The 18,170-nt window shown below is 40.0% G+C and overlaps 1 protein-coding gene and 1 non-coding gene across 2 annotated transcripts in view; both read right to left on the bottom strand.

The window, feature by feature from the left end:
• Positions 1-18,170, bottom strand: part of eprs1 (glutamyl-prolyl-tRNA synthetase 1) — a 75,006-nt gene that overhangs the window by 20,075 nt on the left and 36,761 nt on the right. Inside the window, exons 9-21 of the mRNA XM_078229760.1 lie at positions 17,030-17,201; positions 15,328-15,561; positions 15,084-15,168; positions 14,791-14,850; positions 13,133-13,243; positions 11,614-11,750; positions 11,291-11,498; positions 10,354-10,466; positions 9,795-9,909; positions 8,811-9,179; positions 5,024-5,254; positions 4,049-4,293; positions 1,379-1,430 (exon numbers count right to left, since the gene is read on the bottom strand). Coding sequence (XP_078085886.1) covers positions 1,379-1,430; positions 4,049-4,293; positions 5,024-5,254; positions 8,811-9,179; positions 9,795-9,909; positions 10,354-10,466; positions 11,291-11,498; positions 11,614-11,750; positions 13,133-13,243; positions 14,791-14,850; positions 15,084-15,168; positions 15,328-15,561; positions 17,030-17,201 — 2,132 coding nt within the window. The remainder of the gene's footprint in view (positions 1-1,378; positions 1,431-4,048; positions 4,294-5,023; positions 5,255-8,810; positions 9,180-9,794; positions 9,910-10,353; positions 10,467-11,290; positions 11,499-11,613; positions 11,751-13,132; positions 13,244-14,790; positions 14,851-15,083; positions 15,169-15,327; positions 15,562-17,029; positions 17,202-18,170) is intronic.
• trnag-gcc (transfer RNA glycine (anticodon GCC)) lies at positions 17,895-17,965 on the bottom strand. Its single transcript has one exon. It is a non-coding gene; the product is annotated as a tRNA-Gly (tRNA).

Raw genomic sequence — 18,170 nt, 5'->3', positions numbered from 1 at the left:
CATCAGGTGAGACTGAAAACCCACAGGAGATAAATTTTGATATCTCTACCTAGATGGTAACCTGGAAGATCAGGCTTCCCACTCACTGTAAAATCTATCTGATCTTCCTTTTATTAAAGTCAATGAAATAAAATTTAGGGACATAAGAGCATTTTACAACAGACAGGCAATCCACTAAGTCAAAATTGACCCCATAAATGATTTCTCGCTCTTGCTCCTATAAAATTAAACAGGTAGCAGAGGAGGAAGCGGGGGGGGGGGGGGGGGGAGCGTTACTTTTGATGTACAAAGTAGCTATTATAATTCTACATTCAAGATATTTAGAGTAAAACATTTAAACTGGGGTTTAAATCATTTAACTTACAAGTACAGGCAGCACTGTGGTTAGCACTGATGCTTCACAGCGCCAGAGACCCAGGTTCAATTCCAGCCTCGGGTCAGTGTCTGTGTGGAGTTTGCACTTTCTCCCAGTGTCTGCTTGGGTTTCCTCCAGGTGCTCCAGTTTCCTCCCACACTCCAAAGGTGTGCGGGTTAGGTCGATTGGCCATGCCAAATTGACCCTAGTGCCAAGGGGATTAGCAGGGTAAATGTGTGGATTTACAGGAATAGGGTCTGGGTGGAATGTAGTTGGTACAGACTCGATGGGCCTCCTTCTGTACTATAGGGATTCTATGAAGTCATAATAATCAATATCGGGCTGGAATTGCAAGGTTTGGGGGTGAAGAGATTGAAAATGTTTGACAGCAAACTATCAACTTCATCATCGTTACTGCTCTGAAACTGACTGCAACTTCAAGATACAAATGCAAAATACTGCCGATACTGGGGAATCAGAAATAAAAACGGAAAAATACTGGTAATACTCAACATGTCCGACAGTAGCTGTGGAGAGAAATACAGTCTTAATGTTTCAGTTCTATGACCTTTGATCAGAATTTCAATATTGCAAGTTCAGGACGTTGGGCATGCAGAGATTAGCGTGGAAACCCTGAAGTTGCAGTCAGTCACTTAAGGCTCTTCAACAGACTGCACTGTGGAACCCTCCCTAACCTCCCAACCAGCAATCACAAAATCAGCAAGAATTTCAATTTTCTCACGCCGTTTGATACCCCCGTAAAAGTCACACCTTGTTCAATCAGGTGTAACTTGGTTTCTGAATGCCTATTTGACCAATAGAATTTAACGAACAACAGAACGGCCCTAATAAAAGGGTCCATTCTGCATGGGGAGGGAAGATTCCTGGCCAAAGGAGTGGGTGCAGAGGTAAAGGAAGAAGGATTCCAGATAATTCCAATTTATCGTGAAATTGAAATAAATATGCATGTTTTTTGTAATAATTCAAATAAATGACCCCAAAAGGCATCAGAAAAACACTTACTTGTGAATACCATTCTGCTAGATTCTCTTCTTTTTTAGCTTCTATACCCAATCTACAAACAAAACCGTATCATTTAAAATTACGAAATAAAAACATATACTTAACTGAACAAACTCCATATTTTATATTTCTAGTTTTGCATAAAAGTAGGAAACAGATTTTATTTCTCATTTATAGTAATTCACCACCATGTTGACATTTGGACTACACAGGATGAATTATCCCAGTGTCAAATCTATACCTTTATGGTATTCATGCATGTTACTAAAATTTTGTAAAAACATCCAGACTCTAGCAAAGGAAATGGCAGACAGTATAGGTCCCTCTCCCCCAGGGTCCAAACTCACCTTTATGCCCCCAGGGGATCCCCATGGCAGGTTCACATCCAGATGAACCTGTTGTAAACCATGTGAAAATACGGTGGGCAATATACATTGCGCAGGCCTGTGGGCATGTCAAATATATTAAAACACGTTTATATCAGGTTCACGCCAACTGAAATACGTCGCTGACGAGGGGCGGCAGAAATCTGAAGTCAGAATCTTTCCGGCAAGATTCGCAGCCACTGGATATTGAGCCCCTGCCGCTGGTCCCATGGACGGCGAACACGGGCTCAAGTTCCCACCCAATGAGCTACAACAGTATAATTTTGTTCCACTCCCGAACCCAAGCACCAGCCAGTCGAACGACAGAAACGTACTTCTCTTCTGGTGTCAATGTAGGCATGACGAAGTTATTTTGAGCAGCTCCATTTTAATTTATGGGATCATACAGCACAGAAGGCGGCCACTCAACTCATCATGCTTGCTATCCAATTAGTGACCAGTGGTGCTCCGCAGGGCTCTGTACTGGGACCTCTGCGATTTGTGATATATATAAATGATTTGGAAGAAGGTGTAACTGGTGTAATCAGCAAGTTTGCGGATGACACGAAGATGGCTGGAATTGCGGATAGCGAAGAGCATTGTCGGGCAATACAGCAGGATATAGATAGGCTGGAAAATTGGGCGGAGAGGTGGCAGATGGAATTTAATCCGGATAAATGCAAAGTGATGCATTTTGGAAGAAATAATGTAGGGAGGAGTTATACAATAAATGGCAGAGTCATCAGGAGTATAGAAACACAGAGGGACCTAGGTGTGCAAGTCCACAAATCCTTGAAGGTGGCAACACAGGTGGAGAAGGTGGTGAAGAAGGCATATAGTATGCTTGCCTTTATAGGACGGGGTATAGAGTATAAAAGCTGGAGTCTGATGATGCAGCTGTATAGAACGCTGGTTAGGCCACATTTGGAGTACTGCGTCCAGTTCTGGTCGCCGCACTACCAGAAGGACGTGGAGGCATTGGAGAGAGTGCAGAGAAGGTTTACCAGGATGTTGCCTGGTATGGAGGGTCTTAGCTATGAGGAGAGATTGGGTAGACTGGGGTTGTTCTCCTTGGAAAGACGGAGAATGAGGGGAGATCTAATAGAGGTATACAAGATTATGAAGGGTATAGATAGGGTGAACAGTGGGAAGCCTTTTCCCAGGTCGGAGGTGACGATCACGAGGGGTCACGGGCTCAAGCTGAGAGGGGCGAAGTATAACTCAGACATCAGAGGGACGTTTTTTACACAGAGGGTGGTGGGGGCCTGGAATGCGCTGCCAAGTAGGGTGGTGGAGGCAGGCACGCTGACATCGTTTAAGACTTACCTGCATAGTCACATGAGCAGCCTGGGAATGGAGGGATACAAACGATTGGTCTAGTTGGACCAAGGAGCGGCACAGGCTTGGAGGGCCGAAGGGCCTGTTTCCTGTGCTGTACTGTTCTTTGTTCTTTGTTCTTTGTTCTATTCCACCTACTCTTTTCCCCATTGCCCTGCAAAAATTTAAAACTGTCACTGGTGCAGTAGAAGGTTCTCTCAGATGGTGGATTAGGTGCATTGTTGAGGCAGAGAAGAGAGAGCTTTGCTGTACACCAGGTATTTGCTATATCAGCCACTTTTACTAACGACTGGAAGTAAATTTAGTATATGCTTGCTCTTAAACACAGATGGCCCACATTTTCATGACGACAGTCAAGAAAATTACATTTATGAATCAGATTACAGAAATTAAACAAATCATTTAAAATATCAAACTTGTCAAACTATTATGCAAATATATTTCTCCCCACATCCTGTCTCTAACCAAGAAATGTATGGGCATTTAAAAATATATATATAATATGTTGATTGGCCATGCTCATTTGCCCCTTAGTGTCAGGCAGTTTAGCACAAATACGTGGGGTTACGGGGATAGGGCATGGGTGCGATTGTTGGCAGTCTGGGCTCGATGGGCCGAATGGTCCCCCTTCTGCATTGTAGGGATTCTATGAACTGATGCACCAAAAATTCAGGGTTTAACACAATTGGCATTTCCAGGGGAAAAGAAAAAGAATGAAATCCAGAATTCAAGCACAATATGGGACAGATTTTACAAGGCTGCGTTCCCAGTCTCTCCGACTGATCTGAGATATCCCCAGGCCGATGGGTGCGAATACCTGTTCAGCGAGATTTTTGGATTTGTGACTCGACATGAGCACAAATTAGAATTTAGACCCCAAATGTCTGGCCTCATCTCCAACTCCAACCTAGCGAAGCTCAACTTCGAGAAAGACAACCTTGCTGAATTTGTCTTAATGCTTACTTACCGGGTTTGTTTCTTCGGTCCCTGGCCTTCACCTGCGCCTCCATTGCTTGACCCCTTCTCCTGGTCTTTTGCTGCGTCTTTCTTGTGCCCCTCAGGTTTATTCTGCTTCTCAGATTTGTTCTGTTTCTCTTTTTTGTTTTTGTTCTCTCCTTCACTGCCTGCAGCCGGTTTATACTCCATTCCTGTTGAAGCTTTATACTGGCCCTTCAAATCAAGGAGCATGGCCACAGCAGCATCTATTACTGCCTAGAGAAATTAATAGAAGAATGCGGTTACAAGACAGAAAGCAAAACCAAATTTGGAATGTGAAACAAGTTAGTTAATTAAATTCCCACAGCATGAAAGTATAATGCACATTTAACTATAGGCATTCACTGGAATACCTAGTTTTACATTTGCTCAGGCTGGGGAAGAGAGACTTCTTTTATGCAGGATCACCAATTAATTGCAAAGTAAAACTCACTTTAATCTACTCAAAGCAGTACATTTCAGCCTCTGTCTGAGAATGGTAAAATCTGTCACTTTATCAGTGCTGACTCTAATTCACTAGGAACCAAGTTATCGAAGCGCTTGGATAAAAATAAAGTTCTCCACAACATGATAGAACAGTACAGCACAGGAAACAGGCCCTTCGGCCCTCCAAGCCTGTGCCGCTCCTTGGTCCAACTCGACCAATCGTTTGTATCCCTCCATTCCCAGGCTGCTCATGTGACTATCCAGGTAAGTCTTAAACGATGTCAGCGTGCCTGATACATGATACATGATACATAGAAAACTGGCCCGAAAAAGCAAGGGTACTAATGTTTTCATTTTATTTGCAAATTTTACTTCCTTCACAACCTCCAATGTCGAACAATGCTCACTCCGGTTTGAAAAAGGAAGGGTGGGCATTTTCTTGAAAATCTGACCTGAAATAGAGGGGCCACTAATTTTTCCACTGTTTTTTCCCTTCTTTGATAGAATCCGGAGCCATTACCTTAGAAGCTTTTTGTGCTTTAAGTTTGCGTACAGCTTCTCCTTGTTCTGCCACCTTGCTGTGCAGTGTTTTCTCATCAAGTCCTGAGGTTTCCGTAGATGGGATAATGGCTGGGATTGCTGGCTCTGCTGCAGCACTGGGTGGCTTCCCTGGTTTATACTCTTGTCCAGTCTTCTGTTTATAATCTGCTTTTAAGGCTAGGAGTGTTTTTACTGCTTCGTCTATCTTATCCTGCAAAGGAAAGCATAGCAAACATACAGCAAGACGCAAGACAACAGAAACAGGTGTAGACTGCAATGCAAAGGTTTCCTGGTGCTGAAACTCCAATAACACATCTTGTTTGCACCTTGTATTTTATTATAGTTACAAGAAGTAGAACCAATAATTGTAGTTCTTAGAAAATAAAAAAATTCATTTATAAAACTGCATGTCAAGAGGCCTTCCGGAACTTTCAGTACAATCACAAGTCACAGGAAAATAAAAACACAGCCCAAAATCAAAAAACAAAACATCAATGGTTTTCCCTCAAGTCGTAAGATCAAGAGGAGATATTCTCAAACAATGTCAGGATTCTGCTCCATTCTCAGTGCCTCTGACTGTAAAACAGTGCATATCAGCCTGCAGCAGAGCCTCTCTATCAAGTCTTGGCAGGCAAGTATGAGCCAACATGAACTAAGAAATGAGCAGCTTGAACAAAGAAAAACACAATTGCCTCCCTTTGTCCTTCAACAGCACTTGGCACCACACACCAAAAAAAAATACCCTTCAGTGAACCAATGTCTACATTAATAGAACATAATGACAAAAGGAATACAGGCCAGAGTAGGTCATATGGTCAAATCAAGTCTGCTCCACAATTCAATAGTAGTCAAACTTGTACGTTAACTCCACTTTCCCATCTTTTCCCAAATTCCTGGATTCCCTTGGTGCCCAGAAGTCCATTGATCGCAGGTCTTAAACATACTAAACAACTGAGCACCGGTAGAGAATTCCAAAGATTCACATCACTCAAGTAAAGAAATTTCTTCTCATCTCTGTACTAAATGGCTTAACCCAGATTGAAGAGTCCCTTGGACTCTTCAGTCGAGGGAAGATGGGGAGGGGCGGGGGGGGGGGGGGGGGGGTGGAAGAAGAGTCAGGGGGTGATTGAGGCTGGCCCCAAAACCCATCCACAATCTACAAGGCACAAGTCAGGAGTGTGATGGAATGCTCTCCACTTGCTTGGATGAGCGCAATTCCAACAGCACTCAAGAAGCTTGACACCATCCAAGACAAAGGAACCCACTTGATTGGCACTCCATCCACAAACATTCACTTCCTCCACCATCGACGCAAATTTGCAGCAGCGTGTACCAGCTACAAGACGCACTGCAGGAACTCACCAAGGCTACTTAGACAGCATATTCCAAACACACGAGCGCTACCATCTAGAAGAACAAGGACAGCAAACACATGGCAACACCACCACCTGGAGCTTCCCTTCAAGCCACTCACTATCCCGACTTGGTAATACATTGCCATTCCTTTAGTCACTCGGTTAAAATCTTAGAACTTAGTCACAGGTGAGGTGCCTGAAGATTGGAGGGTGGGAAATGTTGTGCCTTTGTTTAAAAAGGGTGCAGGGAAAAGCCTGGGAACTACAGGCCAGTGAGCCTCACATCTGTAGTGGGTAAGTCGTTGGAAGGTATTTTGAGAGACAGATCTACAGGCATTTAGAGACGCAAGAACTGATTAGGGACAGTCAGCATGGCTTTGTGAATGGAAAATCATGTCTCACAAGTTTGATTGAGCTTTTTGAAGGGGTAACCAAGAAGGTAGATGAAGGCAGGGCAGTTGATGTTGTCTACATGAACTTTAGCAAGGCCTTTGACAAAGTACCATATGGTAGGTTGTTGCATAAGGTTAAATCTCACAGGATCCAGGGCGAGGTATCTAAATGGATACAAAATTGGCTTGATGACAGAAGCCAGAGGGTGGTTGTAGAGGGATGTTTTTCAAACTGGAGGCCTGTGACCAGCAGTGTACCTCAGGGGTCAGTACTGGGTCCACTGTTATTTGTCATTTATATTAATGATTTGGATGAGAATATAGGAGACATGGTTAGCAAGTTTGCAGATGACACTAAGATTGGTGACATAGTGGACAGTGAAGAAAGTTATCTCCAATTGCAACGGGATCTTGATCAGTTGAGCCAGCGGGCTGACGAATGGCAGATGGAGTTTAATTTAGATAAATGCGAGGTTATGCACTTTGGTAGATTGAACCAGGGCAGGACGTACTCAGTTAATGGTCGGGCGTTGGGGAGAGTTACAGAACAAAGAGATCTAGGGGTACATGTTCATAGCTCCTTGAAAGTGAAGTCACAGGTGGACAGAGTGGTGAAGGAGGCATTCGGCATGCTTGGTTTCATTGGTCAGAACATTGAATACAGGAGTTGGGATGTTTTGTTGAACTTGTACAAGACATTGGTACGGCCACACTTGGAATACTGTGTACAGTTCTGGTCACCCTATTATAGAAAGGATATTATTAAACTAGAAAGAGTGCAGAAAAGATTTACTAGGATGCTACCGGGACTTGATGGATTGAGTTATAAGGCAGAGGCTGGATAGACTGGGACTTTTTTCTCTGGAGCATAGAAGGCTGAGGGGTGACCTTATAGAGGTCTATAAAATAATGAGGGGCATAGATCAGCTAGATAGTCAATATATTTTCCCAAAGATAGGGGAGTCTAAAACTAGAGGGCGTAGGTTTATGGTGAGAGGGGAGAGAAACAAGTGTCCAGAGGAGCAATTTTTTTTACACAGAGGGTGGTGAGTGTCTGGAACAAGCTGCCAGAGGTAGTAGTAGAGACGGGTACAAAATGGGTATAGAGGGATATGGGCCAAATGCGGGCAATTGGGATTGGCTTAGGGGTTTAAAAAAAAAAGAGCAGCATGGACAAGTTGGGCCGAAGGGCCTGTTTCCATGCTGTAAACCTCTATGACTCTAACTCCCTCCCTAACAGCAGTATAGGTGTACCTACATCACAAGGTACGCAGTGCTTCAAGAAGGGAGCTCACCACTACCTTCTCAAGGGCAATTAGGAATGGACGATAAATGCTGGCCTAGCTAGCAACATCCATGTGCAATGAATTAATAAAAAAAGTTATATTTCATGTTTCTGGGGCACTGTATTTGATAGTGCTAATCTCTTGCTTTTTACATACTTTGTAAGATGTTTTACAATTTGTTTTTACATTTCTAGTTAGATTACTCTCATATTCCATGTTCTCGCTTAATCACTTTCATGGTCATCCATGGCTGATTTTTAAAACATTCTGAATCTCCTGACTTACTACTGCTTTGGGAAGGATCATTAGCCTCTTTTAAGCTTCATTTCTCCAGTTAGCCATGGTTGTATCACTTTTCCAGTGGGAGTTTTATTCCTCAAGGGAGTGTATTTTCATTGAGAAATATGAATTATTGCTTTAAATGTATTTAGTGATTCACCATCATTGTACTAAATTGCCCTAAAGAGTCAAATATAATACAAGTGAATGTTTTAGCAGCCAGAAACTTAAAGGAAAGTGGAGGACTGCTTTCAATAGCTCTACATACACCCTTAACTGGCATGCTGGGTGAACTTGTCGAATTAAAACTCAATCCCAAGAACGAAGAGCCATCATTTTTTTCTGAAAGTGAAAAGGGAAGGTTGCACAAAACGTCTGTTCCCAAGTTGAGTAGCGGAATGGTGATACATAAATAGTATTATTTTTAAGGATTTAGAAATGACCAAAGAAAATACCTTTGGAGCTTTATCTGCTTTGAGCTTTCGAACTACTTCTCCTTGTTGATATATCTTGTCATACAGAACTTTGCCAATAGTTGAGTCTGAGGTCTTGGATACAGGGACAGGACTAGAAGTAGATGTTGGTGGCTTTCCAGGCTTGTATTCAATACCACTCTGTTGCTTATATTCTGCCTTCAAACTCAAAAGTCCTTTTACTGCCGCATCCACCTCTTCTTTGGATGCTTTCTTTGCCTTCAATTCACGCACAACTTCGCCTTGTTGAGCTACTTTGTTGTAAAGTGCAGCAAGGTCAGGAGTGTCACATGTTGGAGCAGGGGAAACAGCAGCAGGTGATACAGCTGTAGGTACAGAGTCAGCTTTAGTCTAGAAAATAAAAATGACATATTTTAAACAAAATAAGTCAAATTGCAAACCTTCATTTAGTTACTTTAGTTTAATGAAGCCATGTATTGTAAATAATCATGTGTTAAAAGGCAGCAGAAAACCAAATTTGAATATGTGCTAATTACAAAAAGGTAAGACCACTTTTTATGATTTGCAATCCAGTCATCTAAATTAGCAGAAATACAAGGTATCCTTTTACTTTGATGCCCCACCCATATAGAAGTCAGTCTAACAAAAAGGAGCACATTTATCTAATGGACCTAACACAGATTCACCACAGCAGTTTTCATGCTATAGTGCTTCCGTATATTGACACTAGCAGCTTTGAGAAAACCAGACTTGCACAGAAATTAAGGATGAAGATCTCAATTTATGGAATCAGTTCCATCTCCCCCTCCCATCCTACCGCACAAACATTCAGAAAAAACAGACTTGGCAAAGGTTGTTGAATAACTAGGATTTTTTCCGGAAGAAGAGCGTTTGGACAATTATTTTTGTCCTAAAGCACTGCTAGATATCACAGATATTGTAATCGGTCTTAGAAATAAATTTAAGTTTGCAGATGCTCAGTTACATTTGAAAAGCCATTCTTACCTGTTTAACTGCATCATGTTTACTCTTCTCCTTGGAACCAGAGGTCGGCATTTCCTTGGTATGACCATCAGGGATGTAGATCAGAACACAAGGAGACTCTTTGCAACTGTATGGACTAAAGCAAGACCAGAGATACATGGCTGGTGTAACTATAAGTTCTAAAAAATGGATTTAGCTCATTCAAGTATGGCAATAACATTGTAACATTTGTACTTCAAGTGCTCCAGAGTTTGAAAATCAAGGCAACACCTCATACAAATGTCTAAACGTTTACCAACATCAATATGGTAGATTACTATTTCAACAAATGATATGCCGCGTTCTAGAGACCTTTATCACTTTCACATGAAAAATATGGTGAACAGAGCTTAAAGCGAGTATTTGCAATGATTATTCCCTAGCAGTTGATAAAAGTTCAAAATCTAATTCAAACCTCTTACTGTAAGAGCCTTTAAACCGGAAATAACACTAGCTACATGGTTAATGGAATGTATAGTCACTGAGTTTTCTTTCCGTCAAATACTCTTCTTCTATAATGTGATTGATCAGAATTGCTCACCTAACTGGTTCATATGGTTGATCACAGATAAAGAAACCTCTTCTTTGTAGCTGGATGATGTCTCCTTTTTTCAGGTCTTTTAGACATGGGTCACCAAGCATTAGTTCTTCTTGCTGAAAAAGAAAGTATTTTCTCCCCATTTAAATCATTCAAACCATTCCCAATGTTAAACTATAACAAAAAAAAACAAGATTTAAAGCCACTCAAAAAGCCAATAATAACCAAGTCACTCAAACAAAAAGATGCATCACCTATTCTTGGAGCAATTTTTACTCAAGTCGATAAGTGATCACATTTGCACATGAAACATATGCACATTATTCCAAGTTCAAAGTTACAGAATCCACTCTTCTGGGTTCTTGATGCAGTAATCCCATTATTGTGGACAAAAAAGTTATTCCTCCAAGGACTTTTTATAATGGGAGCAGTTATCAAAATTGCAAACACCATTTGAATTTTATCCAGCGATAAATGAAGTGCAATTCAAAATTCAAGAAATCGAATGATCCACAATAATATTAATACATTGTCACCACAGGGAGAATATGAAATAGAAATTTCTATTTTGAATCAGAACTGTTCAACCACACTGCAGAAAAATTAGGGCGTACACATTTGGGTTTAAGTTTTGTACTAATGTAGCCAGTAGACAATTTTAAATCTGGTTCAAAATCCTATCAATGAGATCGTATAGTCTTTGGAAGACTTAGTTAATCAGCAATTAAATTTGCTTTCACATTTTACACACAATGAAATGCCTACAAACTCTCATTTAAAAGGAAGCTCTTATTAAGAGATGTGAATGCTGTTATAATGGCCCCTTAATTCCTAGCTTCACAATTTTAACAAAATATTAATTTAATAAAATAATTTCTATTGACATTTTGCCTTGCAACTTCCAAGTTAACCAGAACTAGGTGTTCATTACAAATAATACCTTGCTGTTTCGATTTACATGATCCTTGAAATCTTCATCCTTGCCGATGACAGGTTTACTGATTAGATGTTCATAATAGACACATACTGTGGGAACCAATGGAGCTTGTGGATTCTCAGTTAACCATGTTATCTTTGTTGTCTTCTTATAATCCTTGTTATCCAGATTTAATTTTCCCTCAAGTGATGTAATCTTTCCTTCGGAATTTCTACAAATAAAAATTTGCATTATTAAATCTGTCACATCATTCGGTGCCTTCAAAAGAACAGGAAGTCAGATTCTATGGGATAAAGCAGGAAACTTCATTATAATAATTTTCTCACCTGTTAATTTTAGCAATGTTAATGTTACCCCAATTGATGAAAGTAACCATTTCTCCCTCTGCAAAAGTTTCTGCATCTGCTCCGTCAATTAGTACTTTGGGTCCGTACCATACAGGCTTCAGCCCTACATCTGGATTCTGGCAAAAAGAGTGGATTAAAACAATAACACTCAGTCCAGGGGGGAATAAACAAAGGAGGTGCATTTATATCATAGTTTGTCATTTCTATACATCTAAGAAACCCTGTTTAACCGTGTATATTTCTTCTTTGTAGATGTAGTATGGATATTATAGATCAAACCTGTTCCTGCAAACTAATTCAAAACTGAACACTACCAATCCTAATTTAAGTAAAAGGTAGAGATAAAGTTGCCATAATCTCAGATGGCCACAGACTGCTCTCTCCTTTGAGGGGGAGAGCTGACTGGTGGTGATTTATCCTGAGGATCACCACACCTCAAGTGAGGAGCAAGGTTGAGAAGACGGACCATCATGAATAACCTCAGCTGTTGCAGGAATTGAACCTCTGCTGTTGGCATCACTCACCAGCCATCCAGCCAACTAAGCTAACCGATGAAATAGCAGTGCAAACAGATGTATGTTTTAAGATCTTGTAAGCCTTGGATTTCTTCAACATATTCCCAGAGTACAAGAGATACAAATGTGTATCCACAACATCCTTACTTCACATTTTTATAGCTGGATTTTAAAATGACCCAACAGAGATCTAGCTCCGAAACCTGGTTTCAAATCTAAAACATACGACTGAAACAATAGTCTCCCTGAGGTCCATAGATTCTGTTTGAAATGATCGAGTTAAAATAATTTCAATACAGTTGTTGGTGACCTTGGCCCACAACAAATGCATGTATTAATGGATTGTTTTACCCAACGGCCACATTTGGCTAGTTTAAAAAAATATGCTTGAAAATGACACTGGCTTCCCAAAAATTAGAATTCCTTAACTGATAACAACTTTCCATCATTCTCAACAGCACTGGAAACATTTAACAGTTATACTTATGAAACGTTATGGGCATTTAAAACTGGATATCAGATGTAGCTTCATTCATAAGGCAGACAGTTAATCTCAAGTAGATATATTTAATCACATTAACCTGGCAATGGCAACAGCTACATAGAATACTGGCTGATAAAATTGTGCAGAGAAACCTTTTGTTCTATAACAATTTCTCATACTAAGAACTTTTAAACAATTTGAAAAATGCATGTCAACTAAGAATGAGAGCTTAAATACATTTTTCTAAGTGCCAGTTAGTTCTAACTTCATCACTAACACAACTGCAGGCTCCTTTTTAAAAAGAACTAAATATCTTCCAATCCTACAGTTACCATACAGGGGATGGAGAGGGCGGGGGGGGGGGGAATTGTACACAAACCAGACTTTTATCCTGCACCTGCTTTTTCTTCAGTTACTTTCTCATTTAAACATTCTTCATGTTCAATTAAGTGGATTGTATATTACATTTTCCCACCCTCCAATTTTTAAACTTTAGTACCTTGGGATGCTTGGCCACATCTTTCATCTCTTCCTTGGCCCCTGGCAGATTCACGGGCACTACATCATTCTGCAATAATGCTGTATATCGAGGTGCCACTGGATCGATAACCTAAAGTAAATAAGATTGGTCATTTTATTTGTATAATTATGAAATCATGTTCCATTCTCATCTACATGCAATATCCGAAATGGGGGTATATTGAATTGTTTAGCTTGCTGCAACTAACAATTAGACATAATTAAATAGAGACCATTTGAAAACTGGGAATTATCTGAAAAGAAGTCCGTTATTATTTTCCAGAACACTATACGCAGAGTTTAAATGGATTTTCACAGTCTTATTCAATTAAAAAGGCCAATTAAAATTTTACGTATCTTTATTATTTGCAGTTAACTGCAACAACGTAAACAATCCTTTGCGTGAGGCAAAAGTTTAAAAATTAAGAAAAGCCATGCCTTTTGAATTGATGACAGAAAAAAAATCATGTTACAAAGGCACAAAGTGTGGCATTGAAGTACAAACAAATGGGAAAGTTCACAAGAAATTAGCTCAAGATGTCAAATTCAAATGGTTTAGATTAAGACCCCAGCCAAGCAGCCAAAGTCCTAGAATGGGATTTCTGCACTCAATTAATTAAATGATAGAGTTTCACTTGCTATCTGTGTTGCCAATTTCATTGAATTAGTTTCAGGATTGTAAACTCCACTGTGCTCCTTTTCTGGTTAGAAAATTACATGTCTAAGTCATGTAGTACTGTACATTAGACAGCATTTGGTGTTGTTTTGTTGTATAAAATTTATTGTAGTTTATATTTGGTAGAATTTTTATAGTATGCTGTATTAAACATAAGAGAACACAAAGCACAATGACAGACAGGTATCTAAATGGTCTTTTAAAAAAACATTAGCTGATTTTTGAGACCCAAAGTAAAATATGAAAGCTCAAATATACAGGAGCACAGGAACTTTGCTGCTCAGCAATCAATACACTTCCACTCAGATTTGCCATGGAAAAATACTGTTTCTACTAGTGGAACAAGACTGAAAGAAAAAACTTTTAAAATGCTGCTCCAAATATAGAGAGCAATAATTGCCTCCCCATAAAACTACTCATCCGTGCAAATTCTCTACAGTCGTGTTGCTGTCAAAATGTGCAGAAAACCATACCAGCTAAACCACACAATCACAGAAGTAGTTCAAAAGGTGGCTGGCTTTGAACACACCTTGAACTTTGAAGCATTGTTGCCATGCTATTCAAGCTGTGAAATACTCTAATCAAAGCAGAAAATTGTTAAGTAATACCTTGTTACAGTTAGCTTGCAGCTTGAAAGAAGCAGAAAATGTAATGCATAATGTGTTTAGTTCATTAAATTTGCACAATTTTTGGGTTACAAAATATTTTCAAGTTTTTTTCTTTTCGTGCTATTATTCCAACCTCAAAGTCAACATTTTTTAATCCAAAACTGGATTTCTCATACAGTTTAAAGCATCAGAAAAAAAAAATATTTGTCACCATGTAACCAGTCACAAGAACATTCCATTTTCTTCAGTGAACTGTAATTTGTATATACTCAGACTTCAACAAAGTGCAATACACAGGAATGTTACTCAACAGATAAGAACGAGGTGCAGAAATGCTGATTAGTTCATAGTTACCTTTTTGTTAAAAGACCAGAGTTTGTCCCACTCCATGTTTACAACAGATCTTGAGCCACCCTGCATCACAAAATGTAAACAACTTTTAAACAGGACAAAAACAGCAATAGACCTTTATAAATATATCTTACAAACAAATTGTGATTTATATTACAGTATATGATTTAGAATAAAATGAGTTTCGGAAGGCAATGGTGCGGTGGGGAGAAGAGACGGACCACTTACACCAATGCAAAACATGTGTTACTATGGATCTATGGTGAAAAGCATCATCTAGCTCACATTTAACTCACTTGAGCAGCAATAAACTGTTTCAATCCCTCAACAGTCATCCCTCTCCGCAGGACTCCACGCACTGTTGGAAAGCGAGGATCATCCCTAAACGCAAAATTGTGGACAAAGAAATTAATAAAACAAAAGTGATTGCGAAAAGAGACAATGCCACTCCATAATTAAATCAGATATTTTTTGTTTAAACCATTACATTAGCTAATTCAAAAAACAAAAGTCAAGTTTACAGATTTAGTGCAAAAGTACCATCCATCCACAAGTCCTTCATTGACAAACCACGTCAGCTTCCTCTTTGATAGCACAGTGTTATTTAGGTTAAGGCGGCTGTACTCCCAAATATAAGGTTTTCGAATCTCCAGAGCATCAATAATCCAGTAATATTGCTCATCTCGGTCATGGTACTCTGTTGTCCTAAGTGCATGCGTGACACCTTCAATGCTGTCCACTATAGGACATGCAAAGTCATACGTTGGGTAAGCTCTGCAGGAAGAGGAAATAAATGGAAATCCATATAAATATAAACTTTCTATATCTCCATATTGAATTTGATTCACCACTTATTTATTCAGACTTTAATCCAATCAAATTCTCTTTGGAGTATCTTGGCAACCTCTTTGGGATGTATGAGATGGTACAGTGTACTGAACGTGGAACCAAAATTGCAATCCTTTGGTTATAACCAGTGCAAAAATCAATTGCAAGATATCAAGCTTTTCCTCAGTTTAAAATATCTGAATAGCTACAGTTTCTCTCATAACCCAATCAATATAACTGCTCTCCAATTTTCACTCTTTACCAAGCTAACACAATTCAAAATAAAGAACATGGCAAAAAATGCCACCATAATAATTCAAATTGTGTAGATTTGCTACGTCACATAAATAGCAAGGGAGCAAATAACTGGTCTGCCAGCACACACACAGAAGAAATACGCCTAATCTATATATAACTCAACTTTTCGTGAACTACATGAGTTTTCATACAACTCTCAATACAAATATGAAACAAATATTCTGCAATTTCACCACAGACCAGCACACCACCAGGGAGAAGCCTCAGTTTACATGTGAAGTTCCCAAGATCATTCTAAGGAGAAATGATGCATCTTAGACAGCAACTTCCAGATTTAAATATCCGACTATGCTTGCCTGAAGTCACAGAGATGCTTTTTTAAAAATTCATTCGTGGGACATGGGCATCGCTGGCTGGCTAGCATTTACTGCCCATCCCTAGTTATCCTCGGAGGGCAGTTGAGTCAACCACATCACTGTGGCTCTGGAGTCATATGTAAGCCAGACCAGGTAAGGATGGCAGATTTCCTTCCCTAAAGGACATGAGTGAACCAGATCGGTTTTTCCGACAATTGACAATGGTTTAATGGCCATCAGTAGATTCTTAATTCCAGATTTTTTTTATTGAATTCAAATTCCACCATCTGCCGTGGTGGGTTTCGAACCTGGGTCCCTAGCGCATTAGCTGAGTTTCTGGATTAATAGTCTAGCGATAATACCACGAGGCCATCGCCTTCCCGCTAAATATTTCCTTGACCTCTACTTGTCCAGGTTCTAAATATTAGCTTTCTTATTGCCTGATGGATGCTGAAGAAGTTAGATCAGGCACAACTTGATCGTATAGACTGCGGTGTTAACAATTTCACACTTCAATATAAAAGTCTTAATATGTAGTTAGCAGCATTGCTATGATTGTAGGCTGCTGAGGAGCTGAAATGGAGGCCCCATGGTGCAATAATAGGTAGTAGGTATGCACCTTCAGTAGATCTACATCAATGCTGGGCTGAACGCATCTGCATATGCCTCCTGACACCACGGCAGTGTTGAGGCCCAATTACAGGGGTCTGATTTTTTTTTTTAAAATACTTAAAATTCCAAACAAGTTTTATATTCTAGGATGATATTTGCAGAACCTAAACATGACTGATATACTTCACTTGTATTTGAGGCCCGTGCGAGGATGTGGCATGTTCTTGCATCTGTAGACTGTGGGATCCCTAAGACAACCATTATTGGAGGCCATGTCAATCTTTGCTCGTAAACAGCAGGTTTGTCCATACGTCGTTCCAGTCTTCATCCCTTCCCACATTTGCAGGTTCTGCTGTACAGCTGCAGAAAATATATTGCATGCAGGGTCAAACATTAGGAATTTAAATCTATGAAGTTTAATATTAAAGAACTCACAATTAAATAAAATAGAAATTCTTCCTTCATTATCATCTCCAAGCTTTTTCATTTAAATACCACCAGAGAATGCATGAGCACTACAAGGTATAATAGCAAGTTGATTCTGGCAGGGTTTCAGGTATTCCACCATGCAGGCATGTCACTTTGCATCTCTTACCAATCTAGAATGCACTTAAATTCTCTCGAGGAAAATATTTGCTTAACGAACATCACCTCATGTTATTTTGGTGCTATTTTTTAAACATTGCTGACAATTCAGAAGAAAAGCTATTAAGCAAAAGGAGTAACTATTAAAGTTTTAAAGTTTATTTATTGGTGTCACAAACAGGCTTACATTAAACACTACAATGAAGTTACTATGAAAATTCCCTAGTAGCCACATTCTGGCACCTGTTTGGTTACACTGATGGAGAATTTAGCACAGCCAAAGTACCTCACCAGCACGTCTTTCGGACTGTGGGAGGAAATCGGAGCACCCGGAGGAAACACACACACAGACACGGGGAGAATGTGCAAACTCCACACAGACAGTGACCTAAGCCGGGAATCGAACCTGGGACCCTGGCGCTGTGAGGCAGCAGTGCTAACCACTGAGCCACCCATAAGAAAGGGCTTTGCATTGGCCGGGAATCAAACCCTGGTCTCCCGCATGGCAGGTAAGAATTCTACCACTGAACTACCAATGCACACAGCATTGTGTGGTATGGAGCCAGGCGCATCTCAAAATTCCCAGCTTTGATCTCAGCCCTGCGCATAATTAGGCAATTGTAGCGCTATGCGTCTCATAGCCACCAGGGCAAATCAAAATTCTTATTCACGAATGCTGTTCAACAACTTTTATCAGAAACTGTAGAGGAAGTGAAGGGATGACAAAATGGAGCTCAAACATGT

The sequence above is a fragment of the Mustelus asterias genome, chromosome 15 (assembly GCF_964213995.1).
Source record: "Mustelus asterias chromosome 15, sMusAst1.hap1.1, whole genome shotgun sequence".
In the NCBI taxonomy this organism is placed as follows: Eukaryota; Metazoa; Chordata; class Chondrichthyes; order Carcharhiniformes; family Triakidae; genus Mustelus; species Mustelus asterias.
The sequence above is the reverse complement of the archived record's forward strand: the minus strand, read 5'-3'. Positions and strand labels throughout refer to the sequence as shown.